Source organism: Chiloscyllium plagiosum, chromosome 3, assembly GCF_004010195.1.
Source record: "Chiloscyllium plagiosum isolate BGI_BamShark_2017 chromosome 3, ASM401019v2, whole genome shotgun sequence".
NCBI lineage: Eukaryota > Metazoa > Chordata > Chondrichthyes > Orectolobiformes > Hemiscylliidae > Chiloscyllium > Chiloscyllium plagiosum.
In genome coordinates this window covers 64,001,980-64,020,629 of record NC_057712.1, presented here as the reverse complement: position 1 = coordinate 64,020,629, position 18,650 = coordinate 64,001,980, and the positions used below count along the sequence as shown (strand labels likewise).

Here is an 18,650-nt window from a genome sequence, read left to right as displayed (position 1 = left end):
TCTGATTCTGTGCTGTGAACTTCACCCAACAGTCCCTCCAAGATTAGTTGTGAATTTCACTGTTTGTTAATTTTCCCAGATGCACCCCGATGTCCAGCGATACACGAATTCAAACAGCAAAGGCGGTAACTGTGCAGGCTTTTTTTTTCTCTCTCTCTCTCTCTCCTGCACTGTTCTCACCATGTGCTTCCATTGTCTGCTCTTCTCCCTTTTAAACTGCTGTTGTTTTGACTTTTTTTTTCCAAAGTTCCAAAACAATGCAACAGCATATAAAACGTAATTGCTGCTCCTGGAATTTGAGGAAATCACCTCAAACACCTAAAATACCTCAAAAAAAGGAGCAGCTCTTACAGCCAGAAATTTTCCCGTCCTCCATCTTGGATTACCCAGGAGGTTAATCATTTCTTCCCAGGTCATCTTTGCAGGAGTTCCTCAGTGTAATGTTCTAGGGTCAACCAATTTCAAGTACTTCATCAATGACTTTTATTTAAAAGGAATAGAATATAAAAATAGGGAGGACTTGTTAAAAATATACAAGGCACTAGTGAGCTAGAATACTCTGAACAGTTTTGTGTCCCTTATCTAAGAAAGATATACTGGCAATGGAGGCAGTCCAAGGAACATTCACTAGGTTGATCATGAATATGCAGGAACTGTTTTATGAGGAGAGGAGAGGAGAGGTTGGGCCACTACTAACTGGAGTTCAGAACAACAAGAGGAGACCTTATTGAAACATTGAGAATTGTAAGGGGGCTTGATAAGGCAGCAAGGTTGTTTGCCCTTGTGGGAAAAATTAGGACTAGAGGGAATAATCGCAGTATAAGAGGTTGCCTATTCAATATAGAAACAAGAAGGACTTTCTTCTCTCAGAGGGTAGTGACTGTGGTTTACCAAAGAGGGCTGTAGAGACTAGGATATTAATTATATTCAAGGCTGAGATAGATTTTTAATCAGTAAGAGGATCCAGGGTAATAGAGAAAAGGCAGGAAAGTTGAATTGAGGATTTTAATTCATTATGGTCTCATTGAAAAGTGGATCGGACTCAATGGGCTGATGGCTTATTATGTCTTATGGTCTTATGGACATTCCCTCTATCAGAAAATGAAAAGTGGAGATAATTGCACAATCTTCAGTACCATTCACAACTCTTCATATACTGAAACAATCCGTGTCCATATGCAGTGAGGCCTGGACTACATTCAGACTTGATATGACAAGTAGCATGTAATATTCACATTCCAGAAACATCTACCAGTGACCTTTTCCATAGACAGAATCTAGTCACCTCCACTTGCCGTTCCATGGATACAGTGGATTCTTTCTTGATTATCACTGAATTCCCTACTATAAACATTCTGGAGATTACCATTGATCCGAAACTGAACTGGACCAGTCATATAAATGTTTTGGCTACAACAGCAATAATAATATGCCCTTCCCCCACTGGAATTGTCACAGCTACTACCTCCTTTTTTCGCAGACTGTTCTGAAAACTGACAAGTTATTAGCAATCAGGTCTGTAAATTTATGTAAGTTGCATTTGCAGGGTTCTCCAGACCAGTGTCACAATCAGGAAGACTCCTAAAAAGTACTGGGAGCACAATATTTATTATGCAGCTTGTATTTTGTATAATTACTCAGAGCTGTCAGAATATGATAGTAATTCTAATAGGAAGTGATGAATTCAGTTAATCTGAAGTAAATGTCTTTTTTTTTATTTTTAGGGACTGTATTCGGAAACACATGGCATTGTTGACAACAACATGTATGATGTTAAATTAAAGATGTCTTTCTCTCTGTCTGGTGATGAGAAAAACAATCCAGTATGGTGGGGTGGACAGCCAGTGAGTATACTATATAATAATTGTTTTGTTTAATTAGAATTTAGCACACATCTCAGCAGTTCTGCATATTTAGGAATATAATTATGAGGAATGGTATGGAAATGTTCTGTCCGAATGAGTAATCCTAAACAAAGTGGGGGTGTGGCTATGCAGCTTTGGGGAATGTGCCACCCAGGGGACAAATGCTCTAACAGCAATCCTTTTAAGATGCCTGCATGCACAGTCACAAGGCGACCTTTAAGGACTGTACAGTGAAATAAAGGGAGAGGAGGCGTCTTCTAATCTGCCCAGAGCATTTAGAATGTCAGGACGTGGAACTTAATTATCCAAGCAGCTAAAGTTCAAATTCCCAATGTTGGGTTGAAATTTTGGTGTGATGTTCTAAGAATCTTTCAGGCGTTGCCCATTGTTATGCTTTGTTTCGATTACCTCTTACTCAGTTCCTCGGCTGGAGCATTGGTATGGAGGTAGGCTGGAATGTATGGTTAGTTTAAAAACATTAGTGAGCAACAGCATTCAACTATTTCTGAGATGTAGAGACACTGTACAATGCTGATTGAGACTTCAAACATACACACATAATCGAAGATCACGTTTCTCAGAATCATGTCCATTCCAGAGTACATTAGGGGTTAGGTTCCTCAGTGGTCCAGGTACATCTCCAGAAGATGCATATGTAATCACCTACTGTGATCAGCACCTTCAAGGTTAATTATGAGAAACAGAGCCAATCAGAATCATTAACAGACAGAAAGAGACCACACTAAATATATTACGAAGTGCTGTATTTATAATCAGTGCTTGGTTCCACATAACATTGACTCTTGTGCGCCCAAAGTGATTTCAGGGTACTTTAGTCTTTCTGTTCCTGCTGCTATGTCTGGGTGCTACCTTTGCAGCCTGTGCTAAGCTTGAGGAACCCTACTGACCAAAAAAGCAGTTAACGTTTTAGAATCAATTAAACTGCATTTTAGTATGCAATCTGATTGCTCCATTATTAAACAGAAAGTCCAATGTTTACAGGAATAGAGTGACAAATAAGTCGGCATAACAATTATTAGTAAATTAATTCATGATAACATTAAGTAACATCTTGAGGGGACATTTCTTTGATTACATCTTATAGAAGAAATGTTTGTTGTCAGCTTTACCTTTTGCAGGCATTCACAATTTGAATTATATTTCACATATCATCTTGCAGTTCACATGACAGTTTACTTAAAAGCTACTTATGTTTTTGCAATATGAGTGTGATAATTTTTATTATTGTAAAGGTCACTCAAAATAGAGAAATCTTCAAGTTCCTTGTAAACTGAGAGGATTTCAGAATTAGCAGAACTTAGCAGACAGACTCATATGAGAGGGTTGCTAATTTAGAAAATTTATCATAGGTTTACTAGAATAGTGCTTTGGTAAATAATTTACCAAAGTATGTATGATTGCTTACTTTGATGAAACACAAAATTCACAAAACTACCAATCCCAGCAGAATCAGCCAGCACTGAAGGATGTAGAAGAATCTGAGCAGACATCCTGATGAACTGTGCAATAAGTGCCTTTAGAAGGCTCTTTAAAATCATTTTCACATGCTGTGACATTGAACTTTATCAGTCATTGCAAATTATGTCACAAGATGAGAAATCACTTAACTCTAACTGAAGAACAACATCCTGCATCAATGTGCTAACTGTTTTTGTAGAATCTGGATCAGCAAAGAACTATATCAGAATTGTTGGTCTGATAATGCCAGCTGCTAAATAGACCAGAGGGCTAGCATGGCCTGAGATAGTGCAACTCCACTGCAATGTCAAACCTGTCTCCAGGAAAGCATACTTCAATGCAGGCATGTAGAGATGGTGCATAGATTAATCCAGCGTACAATAAGCATGCGTAGCACAACTTTCAATTCAGCTGCCATCAAACATGGAATCACATATGTGATTGGTCCCTCACTTGCTTACAGTCAGGTTTTCTTCCCTCTCATTTTTAACTGTTGATATTAATCCTTTTGCCCACCAGCTTTGGTTCAACTGTACAGGAGATAAAGAGCTTAGTGACATGGTGTTAGAGGTTTATAAAATCATGAGGGACATCAATAGGGTAAATAAACAAGGTCATTTCCCTTGGTTGGGAGAATCCAGAACTAGGTGGCACAGGTTTAAGGTGAGAGGGAAAGATATAAAAGGGACCTATGGGGCAACGTTTTTACATAAAGAGCGGTACATCTATGGAATGAGCTGCCAGAAGAAGTGGTGGAAACTGATACAATTACAGCATTTAAAAGGCATCTGGATGAGTACATGAATAGGAAGGATTTACCCAGATACAGGCCAAGTGCTGGCAAATGGAAATAGATCAATTTAAGATATTTGGTCAGAATGGACGAGTTGGACTGAAGGGTCTGTTTCTGTGCTGTACATCTCTATGACTCTATAACTGTAGTAAGTGTAATGAGGTCAGCTAAGTGGACTTCATAAAATATGAGTTCCCTGATTGGGGCTATTAATCCAGTCCAATCAGCGAGTCCTGCTGACAGATATAAACAGGATTGCCAAACATCCTGTTCACTCTGATGAGATTGGATCAGTATCAAGTGCTTTCCACGTTTAAATAAAGAATGACTTGGTGACAGGATACTAGCCGCTGTGGAGTTATTTCAACAAAAGTCTCTCCATGCACAATGAAGGAACTGGTTATTGACTTCAGGAAGTGAAGTGGAGGACACATCCCATCAATGAGGTGGAGATGGTCAAGAACGTCAAGTTCCCAGGAGTGATGACTGCTAGTAATCTGTCCTGGTCCACCCACATTGACACGATGATCAAGAAAGCACAGCAATGCCTCTACTTCTTCATGAGGTTAAGGAAATTCAGCATGTCCGTAATGACTCTTGTAAATTTTTATAGATACACCATAGAAAGCATTTTAAATGGATGCTGCACAGCTTGGAATGGCAACTGCTGTTCTCAAGACTGCAAGAAACTACAGAGAGTTGTGAACCCAGCTCATGTAAACCAGCCTTCCATCCATTGACTCACCTATACTTCCGTTGAAACTTTATTGCTGGAACAGCACAGCAGGTCAGGCAGCATCCAGGGAACAGGAGATTCGACGTTTCGGGCACAGGCCCTTCTTCAGGAATGAGCAGAGAGTGTTCAGCAGGAGAAGATAAAAGGTAGGGAGGAGGGACTTGGAGGAGGGGCGTTGGAAATTTGATAGGTGGAAAGAGGTCAAGGTGAGGCTGATAGGTCGGAGTAGGATGGAGGCGGAGAGGTCAAGAAGAAGACTGCAGGTCAGGAAGGCGGTGCCGGGCTGGAAGGATCCGGCTGAGACAAGGTGGGGGGAGGGGGGATGAAGAAACTGGTGAGGTCCAAGTTCATCCCCTGCGGTTGGAGTGTTCCCAGTCGGAAGATAAGACGCTCCTCCTCCGACCGTCGGGTTGTTGTGGTTTGGCGGTGGATGAGTCCAATGACCTGCATATCCTCGGTGGAGTGGGAGGGGGAGTTGAAATGCTGTGCCACAGGTTGGTTGGGTTGGTTCGTCCGGGTGGCCCAGAGGTGCTCTCTGAATCGCTCCGCAAGTAGGCGGCCTGTCTCCCCAATATAGAGGAGGCCACACCGGCTGCAGCGGATGCAGTAGATGATGTGGGTGGAGGTGCAGGTGAATCTGTGGCGGATATGGAATTTTCCTTTGGGGCCTTGGAGAGAAGTGAGGGGGGAGGTGTGGGCGCAAGTGTTGCACCTCCTGCGGTTGCAAGGGAAGGTGCCGGGAGTGGAGGTTGGGTCGGTGGGGGGTGTGGATCTGACAAGGGAGTCTTCCTGCTGCCTTGGGAAAGTAACCAACATAATCAAAAACCCCTCCATCCTAGTGATACACCCTTCCCCCCTATCTTTTGTCAGGCAGAAGATATAAAAGTTCGACTACACTTAGGAACAGATTCAAGAAGAGCTTCTTCCCCACTGTTACCAGACTTTTGAATGGAACTCTTAAATAATAATGTAGATCTCTCTCTGCACCTTCTCAGCCACTGTAAACTGTATTCTGCACTGTGTTCTGTTACCCTGATGCACTTGTATAGTACAATCTACCTGCAAAGCATAAAAGACAACATATTTCATTGCTCCCCTGTACACGTGGCAGTAATAAATCAAATCAAATCAAAATCAAAACAACTGCTTTATGCTTTTGCCATTCTGTTGTGTGGAAATTGTCCATTTTAATCAGTGTTTTGTCGAGGAAAATTCATGGTGTCTGGTCCGCCATGACTGGGAGGATTTTTTCTCATGTAATTGTTCACTCTTCACTTCAATAATTATGCAACTGGACTCCTGAATGCCTTTCCTAGGGAATTGGGCAGTTGAAAGAAATGAAAGTGCTCACTGCTACTGAGGATCTTCTCAACTTTCAGTCCTTTGGTACCTCATTTAAAGCCCAACAACACACCAGTTCACATGCTGCAAACCAGGTTTTATCCTTCAGACAATGAAGCTGAAGCCTCAACATTCAACACAAAGCCTAGAGAAAGGAAAGGTCTGGACCCGGCTTCGTGGGGTGGGTGCTCGTGGTGTTGGTGGATAGTGTAATGGAGAGGAGGACATTCATTTTCCAGCTGTCTAGCACAGGAACCTGTGCCATTAGAGCCCAGCCAACCTGGACATAAATTGTAGCCTAGGACAGTGCTTTGCCCTAAGTGAAACGTACTGCAGCAAAAAAAATCAAAAATCTTCTGCACTGCGCAAGGGTAAGTGCACTTTCATTCCTGCAAGGTTTGTGAAAGTTTGCAGCTCAGGTTGAGGTTTAGGGTGTAGGTTTGCTCGCTGAGCTGTAGGTTTGATATCCAGACGTTTCATTACCTAGCTAGGTAACGTCATCAGTGGCGACCTCCAAGTGAAGCGAAGCTGTTGTCTCCTGCTTTCTATTTATATCTTTCTCCTGAATGGGGTTCCTGGAGTTTGTGGTGATGTCATTTCCTGTTCGTTTTCTGAGGGGTTGATAGATGGCATCTAGATCTATGTGTTTGTTTATGGCGTTGTGGTTGGAGTGACAGGCCTCTAAGGAATTCTCTGGCATGTCTTTGCTTAGCCTGTCCCAGGATCGATGTGTTGTCCCAGTCGAAATGGTGGGTTTTTTCATCTGTGTGTAGGGCTACGAGGGAGAGAGGGTAATGTCTTTTTGTGGCTAGCTGATATTTGTGTATCCTGGTGGCTAACTTTCTTCCTGTTTGTCCTACTTTCATTCCTTTACTGCCTCACACTCATATGGCTATGACTCACACTGACTCTGCCACTGCACATGCCTCTCACCAAGACTCATGGACTATACCTCTCAGTATTACGTGCAGCATTAAATGGCACTTACCCATCTCATCATTCCAAACTATAAGGCCTTCCTATCCTCTGAACTTTCAATACACACACAGGGATACCACATCACTTCTCCTGATCCTGCATCACCACTAACTGCTCTTTTTTCTATTTCTACTATATTCAATCCTTAGTTTTATTGGAGGAAAATTTGTACCACTCCTTCTTGAACTAATTCTACAGCATCCTCTCTGATCCACCTGTAATCCCCAGATTGATTGTACTTGATCTTCAGGACTAAACATGGCCTGATCCATGGACTCTGCTTGTAGTGATTGTAAAAAAGTCAGCAGGTGAACCTTATAGAATATGAGTTCCCTGTAATTGGATCTGTTAATCTGGTCCAGTCAGGGAGTCCTGGCTGATATAAAGGGATGAATGTCAGGGATATGGGAGCGCCTGACTGAGTGAGAGGCGGTGCTTTTGTTAAAGGCTTTGCATTTGCCAATAAAGGGTGATTGATGCTGAAATGCTTGTCTCTGAAGAACCATTTCACTGATAACACCAAATGTTTGATTAACTGTGGCCCTGCACTAAAATATCCCATGACTGAATGCAATCTCCCTTTACCCAACTAAGGATTGCTCCCCTTTACATGGCCATTTGTTGGAAGTACATGCAGTGTGCTTACTGTGTAAACTGCAAATCACATGCTGCAGGTTTGATGATGATGTACAGTGGGTGTTGCACAATGATATGGCCACCTCTTGTCTGACTGATAGATTGACCTTCCAGTCCCTTCCCATCATCACAGGCTGCCTGCCCCTCCATCTGCACTAAAAAGCAATGCAAGCCACAGAGGTTGACAGCCCTGGATTAGTGAGTGTGTGCTGTTTTTCCTCGAAGCAAAAATAAATTTGAACATACCCAAATAAGTATGTGAAATTCAATAAGTAAGTTTTATGGAATATGCAAGTCATGAACAATTTGCTTGGAAAATTATGAAATGAACATCATTGTGCAATAATGACAGGAATGAATATTTGAAAGCCAGAAATCTATTTTTAAAGCATACGGAGTGAATATTAGGACTGGATTTGTGGCAAGTCAAACCAATTTGGGAGCCCTTTAAAAGAAGTGCATAGGAACTACTCCCATTTCCTGTAGTTTTTGTCAATATGGAATAAAGATACATTTGCCTACTTGCAAGCAACACTCCTGTGCTTGCCAGTTCCATTGCTGGGGTGGGTAGTTCTACTAAAGGACCATAACTTTGTTTCTCCTTGCTAAAAATATTTGTCAATATTTATGTTAAACATTCATAAGAACAAAAGAAACAGAAGCATTTATGAAGTAATGCATTGTAAAGTGCTAAAAATGCTAAGAAAACAAGCTAAGCGCCATAGGTGACATCCTTTGCAAGTAAATGAAAAACATTTATGTTCCTGAGAGCAAAATGGCCTGGAGAAATCTTAGGTGTCATAGATGCAAATTTAGAAGGGCTGAAGTAACGTGTTTTTGTTGGCCTGAGGGCACACATGATGATGAGTTTAGTTCAACTGGCCTGAACTCACTTGAGCTTAAAAAGATGAGTGGGGATCTAACAGGGCTTGGCAGGCTTAACGCAGAGAGATTGTCTTCCCTAGTTGAGTCCAGAACAAGGGTTCACATGCTTAGGATACAGTGTAGGTAACTTAGGACTGAGATGCAGAATAATGGATTGTGAACCTGAGCAATTCTCTATCACATAAGGTTGTGGAGACAAGTCGCTGAATATATTCAAGAAAGAGATAGATACATTATTAGATATTAAAGGCATCAAGGGGTATGGAAGAAAGCAGGAATATGGCTTTGAGATAGAGGGTCAGTCACGACCATATTGAATGGCGATCAAGGCTTGAAAGGCTGAATGGCCTACTCCTGCTCCTCATTTCCATGTCTGTGTAGTGAGACTGGTGGCTTGCCGATGACTATTTGCATGGACAAAATGTCAAGAAGGCTGGTGGCCATGGAGAATGCCAGTTGTCATTTTGGTAAGATTAACATCAGTTCTTAATGATTTAGGGTCTGTTTACATCAATTACTAATAATTAGACCATTGTTTGGGAAAATTAGAGAGTTTGACTTTTTCTTGGCTTTGCTGTATCTGACTTGTGGATGGTTGAAGCTGACACAGTTGGACAAGGGTAGCAAAGAAATGCAAGGGTGAGGGGGCAATCTTCCAATGACCTATGTCACTAAGCTCTCCTATCATCATATTTTTCATATGAATTACTGATTAATAAATGTGAATATTTTGTACTTCTGTTCTTTACCTAGTTGTGGCTGACAGCTATGTACCAAGGCCTACAAGCAGGCACTTTCTTCTGGCCTGGATCTGAAGTGAAAATAAATGGAACATACCCAAATAAATATGTGAAATTCAATAAGTAAGTTTTATATGATATGCAAATAATATGAAATAATCATGAAATAGTTTGCTTGGAAAATTATGAAATGAGCATTGTTGTGCAACAATAGCAAGAATGCATATTTGAAACACAGAAATCTATTTTTAATGCAAAGGAAAATGAAGTGAGTATTAGGACTGCATTTATGACAATTTGGAATCCTTTTTCAAAAAAGGTGCTTTGGACCAACTCTGATTTTCCCACTCCTTTCCTGTTTTCTGCAGTTCTTTTTCTGCATAGAATATGGATTCATTAGCTTACTTGCATGCACATCTCCAGTCACTTCACTTGACTAAGGAACAGCGGTCCGAAAGCTTGTGATTTTAAATAAACCTGGTATTGTGTGACTTCTGACAATGCTGGGCTGTGTAGTTCCATCAAAGGGTCCTATCTACATTTCCCCTTGCTAAAAATAATTGTCAGTATATCCATAAGGACAAAAGAAATAGGAGCAGGCTAATCACCCTTTTGGTCCATTCCACCATTCAATGAAATCATGGCTGACTTCTACTTCAACACTATTTCCCAGAACTATCCCCAAATCTCTTGTTTTCAAAATGTGAAAATTCATTAATTTCAGTCTTAACATACTCAACAACTGAGTCTCCACAACACTTTGGGACAGGGTGTGAAGAAATTGCCTCTCAACCCAGTACTTGCCTGCCCTTCATTCTGAGACCATATTCCTTAGCTGCGGACACCCTAACCGTGGGGAACAGTCTTCCTGCATCTCTGTAAGAATTTTGTATGTATGAAGATGCAATGTATTTAATCATTCCTCACTGAAAATTGTTCCATCCCATTAACTCATTGCGTAAGTACATTTGGATATAAAACTGTGGATCAGTTCCATGGACAATTTTTTCAGATGATTTTAACTTACTGAATCCTCTTTAAATGCGTAATGTAAGATTTGGGAAGTTTAGACAGTTTTCATGAAATTGTTATAGTTAGACTTTTCTAATTCTCCTGGATAATTGTCATAATTTAGTTCACATCTGCTGAGCTATATTCTGTGAAAACTAATGCTAGCCATTCTTGATTGAAGGATTATATTGGGTCACATCTCATGGTCAATGTGTCATAATACCTTTAAGAGACATGCATGTGGTATCAGTACTGTATCTTTGCATGCAATGTGCAGGTATAAAGATCTCATACTCCATCTTACCTTGGGATCATTTGAAGACGTATTACTTTCTGTTGCAAACTAATAGCCTAATGTTGGCCCCGAACAGTGTGTGCCTGTGAATGAAATGTTTGGACATGATAGTCAGCTGTAAGAAATGTTAGTTTCACAAGACCATGATAACCATTCCAGTGTTTTATCTTATGGGATAAATATATGGGTAAGTCATCCTGCTGGATGTAAACTCACATCAATATTAAAAGACATTGGAACATTAGGAAGATATCCTTTCATCCAGAGGGTGATGGGAGTCTGAAAATTGGGCGTAATCCTGCTGGGGCATCAGGATCTTACCTGCATCTTCCAGATTCCATTAATTTTTTGCCAAAAGGCAATGACAAGGCCACTGGCGGGTTTTCCCCTGGAATCAAGATCCTTGGAGGCCATCAGGTGGCTGGCCTACTGTGCTCCCAGCTTGTGGCTGATGTAAGAAGGAGATCCTTGCAGTCCCAGGATTTTGGATGACCCTGGACCCTCCATGTTAGGCAGTGGAGGAGTTGTTTCTTGAATTTGGAATAATGTGGAGACAGGGGCATGTGAGGTTGGAATCAAGGGCATAGTGTTGGCTTCCAGCAGACAGTCACTTGCTCAATGACTAACGCCTCAATCAGGCATTAGTTGTCTCTGATTGAGGAACCCCTACATCCTGATGTGACAAGTTTGATCTGCCATGCACACTGTACAGGAACAGGCTCATTCGCAGCAAGATTTTTCCCAGTGTTGGTCGGTGAGGTGCTTAAGGTGTCTTTAATTGATCACTTAGGAGCCTCAATTAGTGGCAACTGGGAAAGTAAACCATGGGCTTTCTGATCCCGAACGTAATTCTAGTGGCGGCAAGGAGATGGCTGAGTTTGGGTGCCCTTCTTACTGTAAAATTATCATCTCTGAGGGGGGGAGATTCCACTCTCATTGTCTGAAAGGGTGGCAGTGACTGAAGCTCTCAGTATGTTTCCAAAATACTTGGATATACACATGAAATGCAAGAACCTACAGGTCTACTGACCAGCATCTGGAATTGGGATTAGGCTCTACAACAATTTTCCTACCACAATGATCAGAAGGCCTCCTCCTGGGCCATAGATTTTCTAGGTTTTCATGTTTGTAATCAGAAATCTTCAAGTATTTTCAGAAGTCAAGAAAACACAGTGTGCATAGGTAAATATTGGACCATGAATGAATTTAGAGAATGGAACCTCTGGGTAAGATTTTGTGTTCCCAGTGTCATCAGGTAGGGAGTACGTAAAGTTCTCCTTCTGGTTTGCCAGTGCTTTCCAATCAGTTCTCAGCCTGTCCAGTTTTACATGGTGTGGGCGCAGCCATGGATCCACTTGCCTTTGCCCTAATTGAAGCCTTTACTTGGCCAATTATCCAGGATGATTGGCTGAATTTTGGGTGGATGCTGGGTCCCTAACATTAAGCCCATAAAGTGGTTTCATGCTCATCTATTTTTTTTCTCACTGGCACAACCACCCAAACAGTGCAATACTAATTCCCTGCCTCTGCTTTTGTCATCCTATTAAGTATGACAATCAAGTTCTTCAGAGCCCCAATGATGTCAGTCTCCAAAAACTAAAACAAGAAGATGCCCTCTGCTTACAATGAATCATTAAGAAAAGAGGCCCAGAGCCAATAAGGCCATCACAGTGAGGGGACAGCCCTCTACAGAGGGAGTGATAATTGCAGTCTTTCATCCTGGCAACCCAGTCATTGGGCATGAAGTCTCTGGCCCTAATGGCTCACAAGCTGTTCATGTGAGACCTTCTCAACTGAGCTGGTGTCATCTGCATACAGCAACAAGCCATCCAGTGGTGGGAAAACACCGCTGTTGTCACAAAACGGCTCCTTTGTAACACATTAATTGCACCAATTGACTGCCTGCCTCTGTGAAGCTCATGTTCCCTATCCGGCACTGGCCAAATCCTCTAGAGCTGTCCTAAAGTCATTCCCCTTTTATTCACAAGCATTAAACCCCATTTCCCAGGGGCACTGAAAAGTTATCCCAATCTTTAATTCAGCATTCTGTTAGATATCTCATAAGTGGGACTCGGTAACATAGTGATAATATCCCTAGATTGGTATTTCAGAGCCCAGGTTTGTGATATGGAAATGCCAATATCAATCCCATAATGGTAGCTGGTGGAATTTAAATTCAAGTCGTAAACGTGGAATATAAAGCTAGTCTCTATAAATGATGACCATAACAGGTGCCCTCGGCTGTTGTAAAAGCTATGTGGTTCACGAATATCCTTCCTTCTGAAATGGTCTGACAAGTCACTTAATTCAAGGACAATTATAACTCACACATTCTATGAAAGAATTAAAACCAAATTTCATAATGCCCCACTGCATGAAAGGACAAAAAAAAGCAATCTTTCTGTGGAATGATCTGTATGAAAATCAAGTAGGCATTGTCACCATGTAATGAATATGATGAAACCTAGCTACTGAGATTTATCACTTGATGCCAAGTAGCAGTAGCATTACTACCTACACAGCATAGTGAATGCTGAGAGATTTACCACTTTCTCCTCCCTCTAATACTAGTTTAGGCAGGTTACAATCTTTGTGGTAAATGGGGTGGAGGTTGGGAGATGTTGATAAAGTTGCAAGTTTTCTCAGCTTTAAGAATGTATTTGGAAGTAAAAGCATTCCATGTTTCTCTTATTTTAGTTTGTAACCAAGATATTACAACATGTCACCACTGTTAGCCAGGAATAGATTTTTACTCTCGCTCTTCAACTGACAGTGGTCACCCAAACATATTAACTAAATATATATTGAAATATTGGTACATGCAGGGCACATGTGGAAAATATGTACTTTTTAAAAACGGATGGAAAATTTCTAGTTGTTCTGGTAAACTACTGCAGGCTGTCTAAAACATATTCCACACAATTCAATTCAGTCATAAGCCTCAAAATGAGTTTAAATAGTTAATAGATAAGGGAGTTAAGGGTTGTATAGGGATAACCAGAAAAGTGAAATTGAGGCCACAACCAGATCAGTAATGATTCTATTGAACGTAAGACCAAGCTTAAAGAGCTGAATGGCCAACTGCTGATTTTAAGTCCCATGATCCTTCATGCCATGCAGTAAAACATATCTGTACAAAATGCTTTTGTCTACGATTTGAACAAATAGCTGATTACTTCAAACAGCTTGAAATCTTCAATAAAATAACAGACAATGGAATTTTATTTAAACATCAGTTAATATTTTAGTTACCTCATTGGCTTTTGATCCAGATTAACAGAATTTTTATGAAATATTAGTACGTGTATGAAGTTAAATGATTTAATGGTCAAATAATGTGTTTTGTCTGATTTATATTGCCACATCTGTTACAAATCTAGAGGTTTGTTTCTTCTACTTAGTTATGTTAAAAAGACCTAATTGATAATTGTAGCCAATCCATCAAAAATAACCAATGTAATCAATTTTTTAGCTTGAGTGCCTTTACTATCTCTCACTATTTTCTGCAATTGTTAATATATTTTTCAGATCAATTCCATTTGAAGAAAGGGTATTTACTCTCTTGAAATGGCTCAGTTTACCTGAGTCAGAGAGGTAATTATTTTTGGTTATTATCATACTAACTGCTTATTAGTAATCAGCCTGTTTGCATGATTTAAATAAAACATCTGTTCATCTGCCGTCTGTTTTCGTGAGCAATTTCATTAAGCAGATTTATCAGCTTCACAGTTGGTCTTGATGTCCCATCTCCTGGTTTCTATGTGCAATTGCTTGGCACTTATTAATTAGATTAGATTTAGATTTAGATTACTTACAGTGTGGAAACAGGCCCTTCGGCCCAACAAGTCCACACCAACCTGCCGAAGTGCAACCCACCCAGACCCATTCTCCTACATTTACCCCTGCCCCTAACACTACGGGCAATTTAGCAAAACCAATTCACCTAACCTGCATATTTTTGGACTGTGGGAGGAAACCGGAGCACCTGGAGGAAACCCACAGACATGGGGAGAATGTGCAAACTCGACACAGTCGCCTGAGGCGGGAATTGAACTCCTAGTCACAAGTCATTAGCCTTTATTCCTTGTCCTCCAAAGTTTCTCTACACAAAAGCTGTTGATTTTTGTGTCCTGCCTTATGGTCTCCGCATTCTTTTATAACCATTATACTTGGCACACTGGTCTTCTGTTCAGATTTCCCTCCTGGCCCTGATGCACTTTGATGTACCTGTTACCTCTTCAACCCAGATTCTAGCTTTCCTAATCCTTCCTTGTCTCCAGTCCCAAGTTTCCTCACAGTTCCTTGGTTCCTCAGGCTCTAAACCCCTATGTATGTCTGCGTTATTGAGGAACTGTTTCACTGCTGCAGCCAAATACTATTTTGTGTCTCCTACTTGCCTTAATATCTCCATAGGAGTGGAAAGGAAGAAGAAAGAAATCAAATGGAAGGGAGAAACAGAGGAACAGTGGGAGAATACAGAAGGGTTGGGGAAAGTCAGAAACGTGTGAGAAAACCAATTGAAGAATGGGAAATATATAGAGGAGAAGGAGGACCAAAAGAGGAAAGTAATAGAGAACTGGAAATTTAAGAGTTGTGCACAAGTGAGAAAGTGAACTCCCTGACAGAGATAGACAGAAAGAAGCAGAGAATATGAGTCAAATGATGGAGGGGATAGTTGGAGGAAGAAACACAATTTGAGTTTGTGTGATCAATGGTCATTCGTAGTCAGTCAGGTTTACAAAAATAACCCTTCCAATTAGAAATGTATGTTTGCTGAAAATCTCACCATTGCTATACTAAGTGTTTGATTTTGTCAATCAGGCCACACTTTTATACCCTGTACCTTGAAGAACCAGATGGTGCTGGACATTCATTTGGACCTGTTAGTAGTGGAGTAAGTTAATTATTTGTATTCTAATTAAGTTTTTAATATAGTTAATTTACATTGATTTTTCTTGGATACATATTTAGCCTGTACACACATTAGTATATTAGAGTATTCAATTTGCCTCAATTGTTACCTTGCATAAAAAAATTGAAGGGTTTGATTTATGCCTTTTGTCCATTACAAAATGATATGTTTTAACATGTCATTTATGGTGCTGATTCCCTGGTTCTTGACTTGTCAGACTCTTCATGCAATGGTGCTCTTACATTGGTATTGTTTTTCCTTGTCCGTACATCTTTGTCTCAGTAAATATTACATTTATGAATTTTGTCCTGCGCGAGATTCTGTAAGAACACTAATATTAGTCCCATCCTCTATCACTTAGAGTCATAGAGCCATACATATGTACAGCACAGAAACAGACCCTTCGGTCCAACTCGTCCATGCTGACCAGATAGCCTAACTTAAGCTAGTCCCATTTGCCAGCACTTGGCCCATAAGCCTCCCTATTCATATACCCAAACCAGATGCCTTTTAAATGTTGCAATTGTACCAGCTTCCACCACTCCCTCTGGCAGCTCATTCCATACATGCACCACGCTCTGTTTCTCTGTGACGAGATTAGTGCTGCAACCCAGTCAGTAGCTTTAGCCAACATCATTAGCTTCCTGCAGGTACAGGGTGTTATAGATTGTACGCAAATAATGTTGAGAGCGACATATGTGGCTGATGCTATCAACAGAAAAGGGTTCAATTTCACCAATTTACAAATCATCTCTGATCATTAGCACCACATCTTTTTGGGTGGCACAATGGCCCAGTGGCCAGCACCGCTGCCACACAGCACCAGCGACTTAGACCCAACCTCAGCCTCAGGCGACCACCCATGTGGAGCTCATCCTCACCCTCGCATCCGCATGCCCCCACCTTGGGCGCTTTGGTTCCCCCCCCACAGTCCAAAGACATGCACGCCAGACGAACCAGCCATGCCAAACGGCCCGTAGTGTTAGGGATGTGCAGTTAGATGCACCAGCCAGGGGAAATGTAAAGCAATAGGTTAGGGGAATGGGCCCGGGTTTGTCAGCTAAAGGTGAAGTATTTTAATGTACTACAACCCCTTGGATGTTAATTCAATTTGCCTAATTCCCTTAAGTACTTTATTCTATCATCCCCTATATCCCATTTTTCTGGTGTGTCTTTTGCATGCATATATTGGTTTCCCTGTTCCGAGTGTGCAATGTGTCTGTTGTGATCCTTGTAAATTTTTTCTATTACCTTTAAAAGGCATTCATATTTGTAATTCAAAAATACTTCCCAAGTAACAATTTTGACTAAAATAAAAGCAAATACTGTGAATGTTGAAAATCTGAAAGAAAAACAGAATGTGGTAGAGAAACTAAGCAGATCTGGCAGTATCTGTGGAGAGAGGAATGGTATATGTTAACTATTAACAACTTTGCCTGCTTTTTTGGTATATTCTTTATATTTGTTTACTTTTTACTTCAAGTCAATCTCAGCCTGTATCTTATCACCTTCAGGTGATGTTTTCTATGTTGGGATGCATTTTCTACAAGGAGAATGGATTAAGAGTGTACAACATGTTTGCTACCATTGTACAAGGTGTTGGTGACAACACATCTGTGGTACTGTGCAAAGGTCATATCTCCTTATTTAAGAAGTTATATAATTGCATAAGTAGTTCAGGGAAGGTTGACTAGCCTAATTCCTGCAGTGGGATGGGTTGTCTTCTGAGGAAAGGTTTGGGCCTTTATCCATTAAAGTTTTGAAAATAAAAGAGATGTGATCTTGTTGAAACAACTAAAATCCTGAGGGGACTTGATAGTTGAATGCTGAAATAATGTTATTGTTGTGGTGTTTCTAGAATGAGGGGGCAAATTTAAAAATAAGATGAAACAACATTTTTCTCTTAAAGAGTAGTTGTTCTGTGAAACTCATTTCCCCAGAGGCTAGTGGAAGAGAAATATTTTTAAAGCTGAGTAGGGTAGATGCTTGCTTGTTATGGTGAATCCTATACAGATAAAGGGACAAACATTGGAAATGTGTCAAACTCCTATCTATTTACATTTAGCTTTAGTGCTGTGAATTACCAAAGTAGTATCACATATGTCAAACAGTAATCTAAATTTATAATTTTGTATCAATAATTAAAGTCTCTGAAAACAGAGTTTATTCTTTATTAGGAAAGTCATCTTCTAAAACAAGAAACTTAAAAGAACACAAGGGCAACATGGTGGCTCAGTGCTTAGCATTGCTGATTCATGGCACAAGGGACCCGGATTCGATTCCATCCTTGGGTGACTGTGTGTGTGTGAAGTGCTCCAGTTTCTTGCCACAACCCAAAGATGTGCAGGTTAGGTGAATTGGCCATGCTAAACTGCCTCGTAGTGTTCATGGATGTGCAGGCCACGTGGATCAGTCATGTGAAATACACGGTTACAAGGATAGGTTTGGGGTGACTGTGGGTGGGATGCTCTTCAGAGGGTTGGTATGGACTCAGGTGGCTGAATGGCCTGTTTCTACACTGTAGGGATTCAATAATTCTAATTCATTTTCTGTACTGTCCTGAATTTCTGACAATATTAAATCTGAGTATCTCATAGAAGTATAGATAGGTTTTGTTAGAGACAGAAGCAATTCAACCTAATGTATCTGTGCTGGCTGAATGAACTAGTTGTCCATTCTGATCCCAATTACAAGCTCCTAGACTTTAGCCTTGCAAGTATAGTTTTTTAAGTGCAGATCCAGATAGGACTGTGTTCTGTAAGTTTTTGGATTGAATTGCCAAGATACAATTGGTATTCAAATAGTTGTAACCTGTCTTGATTATTGGTTCATGTCTCTTGTTATTTTGCAGGTGATTGAAGCATTACAGTCAGTTGATCAGATAATAGGAATGCTGATGGATGGACTCAAACAGAAAAACCTACACAAATGTGTTAACCTCATTATTGTGGCTGATCATGGTATATCTTCTTAATGTTG

General features: G+C 40.6%; 1 protein-coding gene across 1 annotated transcript in view; it reads left to right on the top strand.

The window, feature by feature from the left end:
- The window catches only part of LOC122539873 (venom phosphodiesterase 1-like), a 112,077-nt gene that overhangs the window by 38,935 nt on the left and 54,492 nt on the right, over window positions 1-18,650 (top strand). The window contains exons 8-12 of the mRNA XM_043675009.1: window positions 1,725-1,844; window positions 9,467-9,576; window positions 14,288-14,353; window positions 15,581-15,653; window positions 18,523-18,631. Coding sequence (XP_043530944.1) covers window positions 1,725-1,844; window positions 9,467-9,576; window positions 14,288-14,353; window positions 15,581-15,653; window positions 18,523-18,631 — 478 coding nt within the window. The remainder of the gene's footprint in view (window positions 1-1,724; window positions 1,845-9,466; window positions 9,577-14,287; window positions 14,354-15,580; window positions 15,654-18,522; window positions 18,632-18,650) is intronic.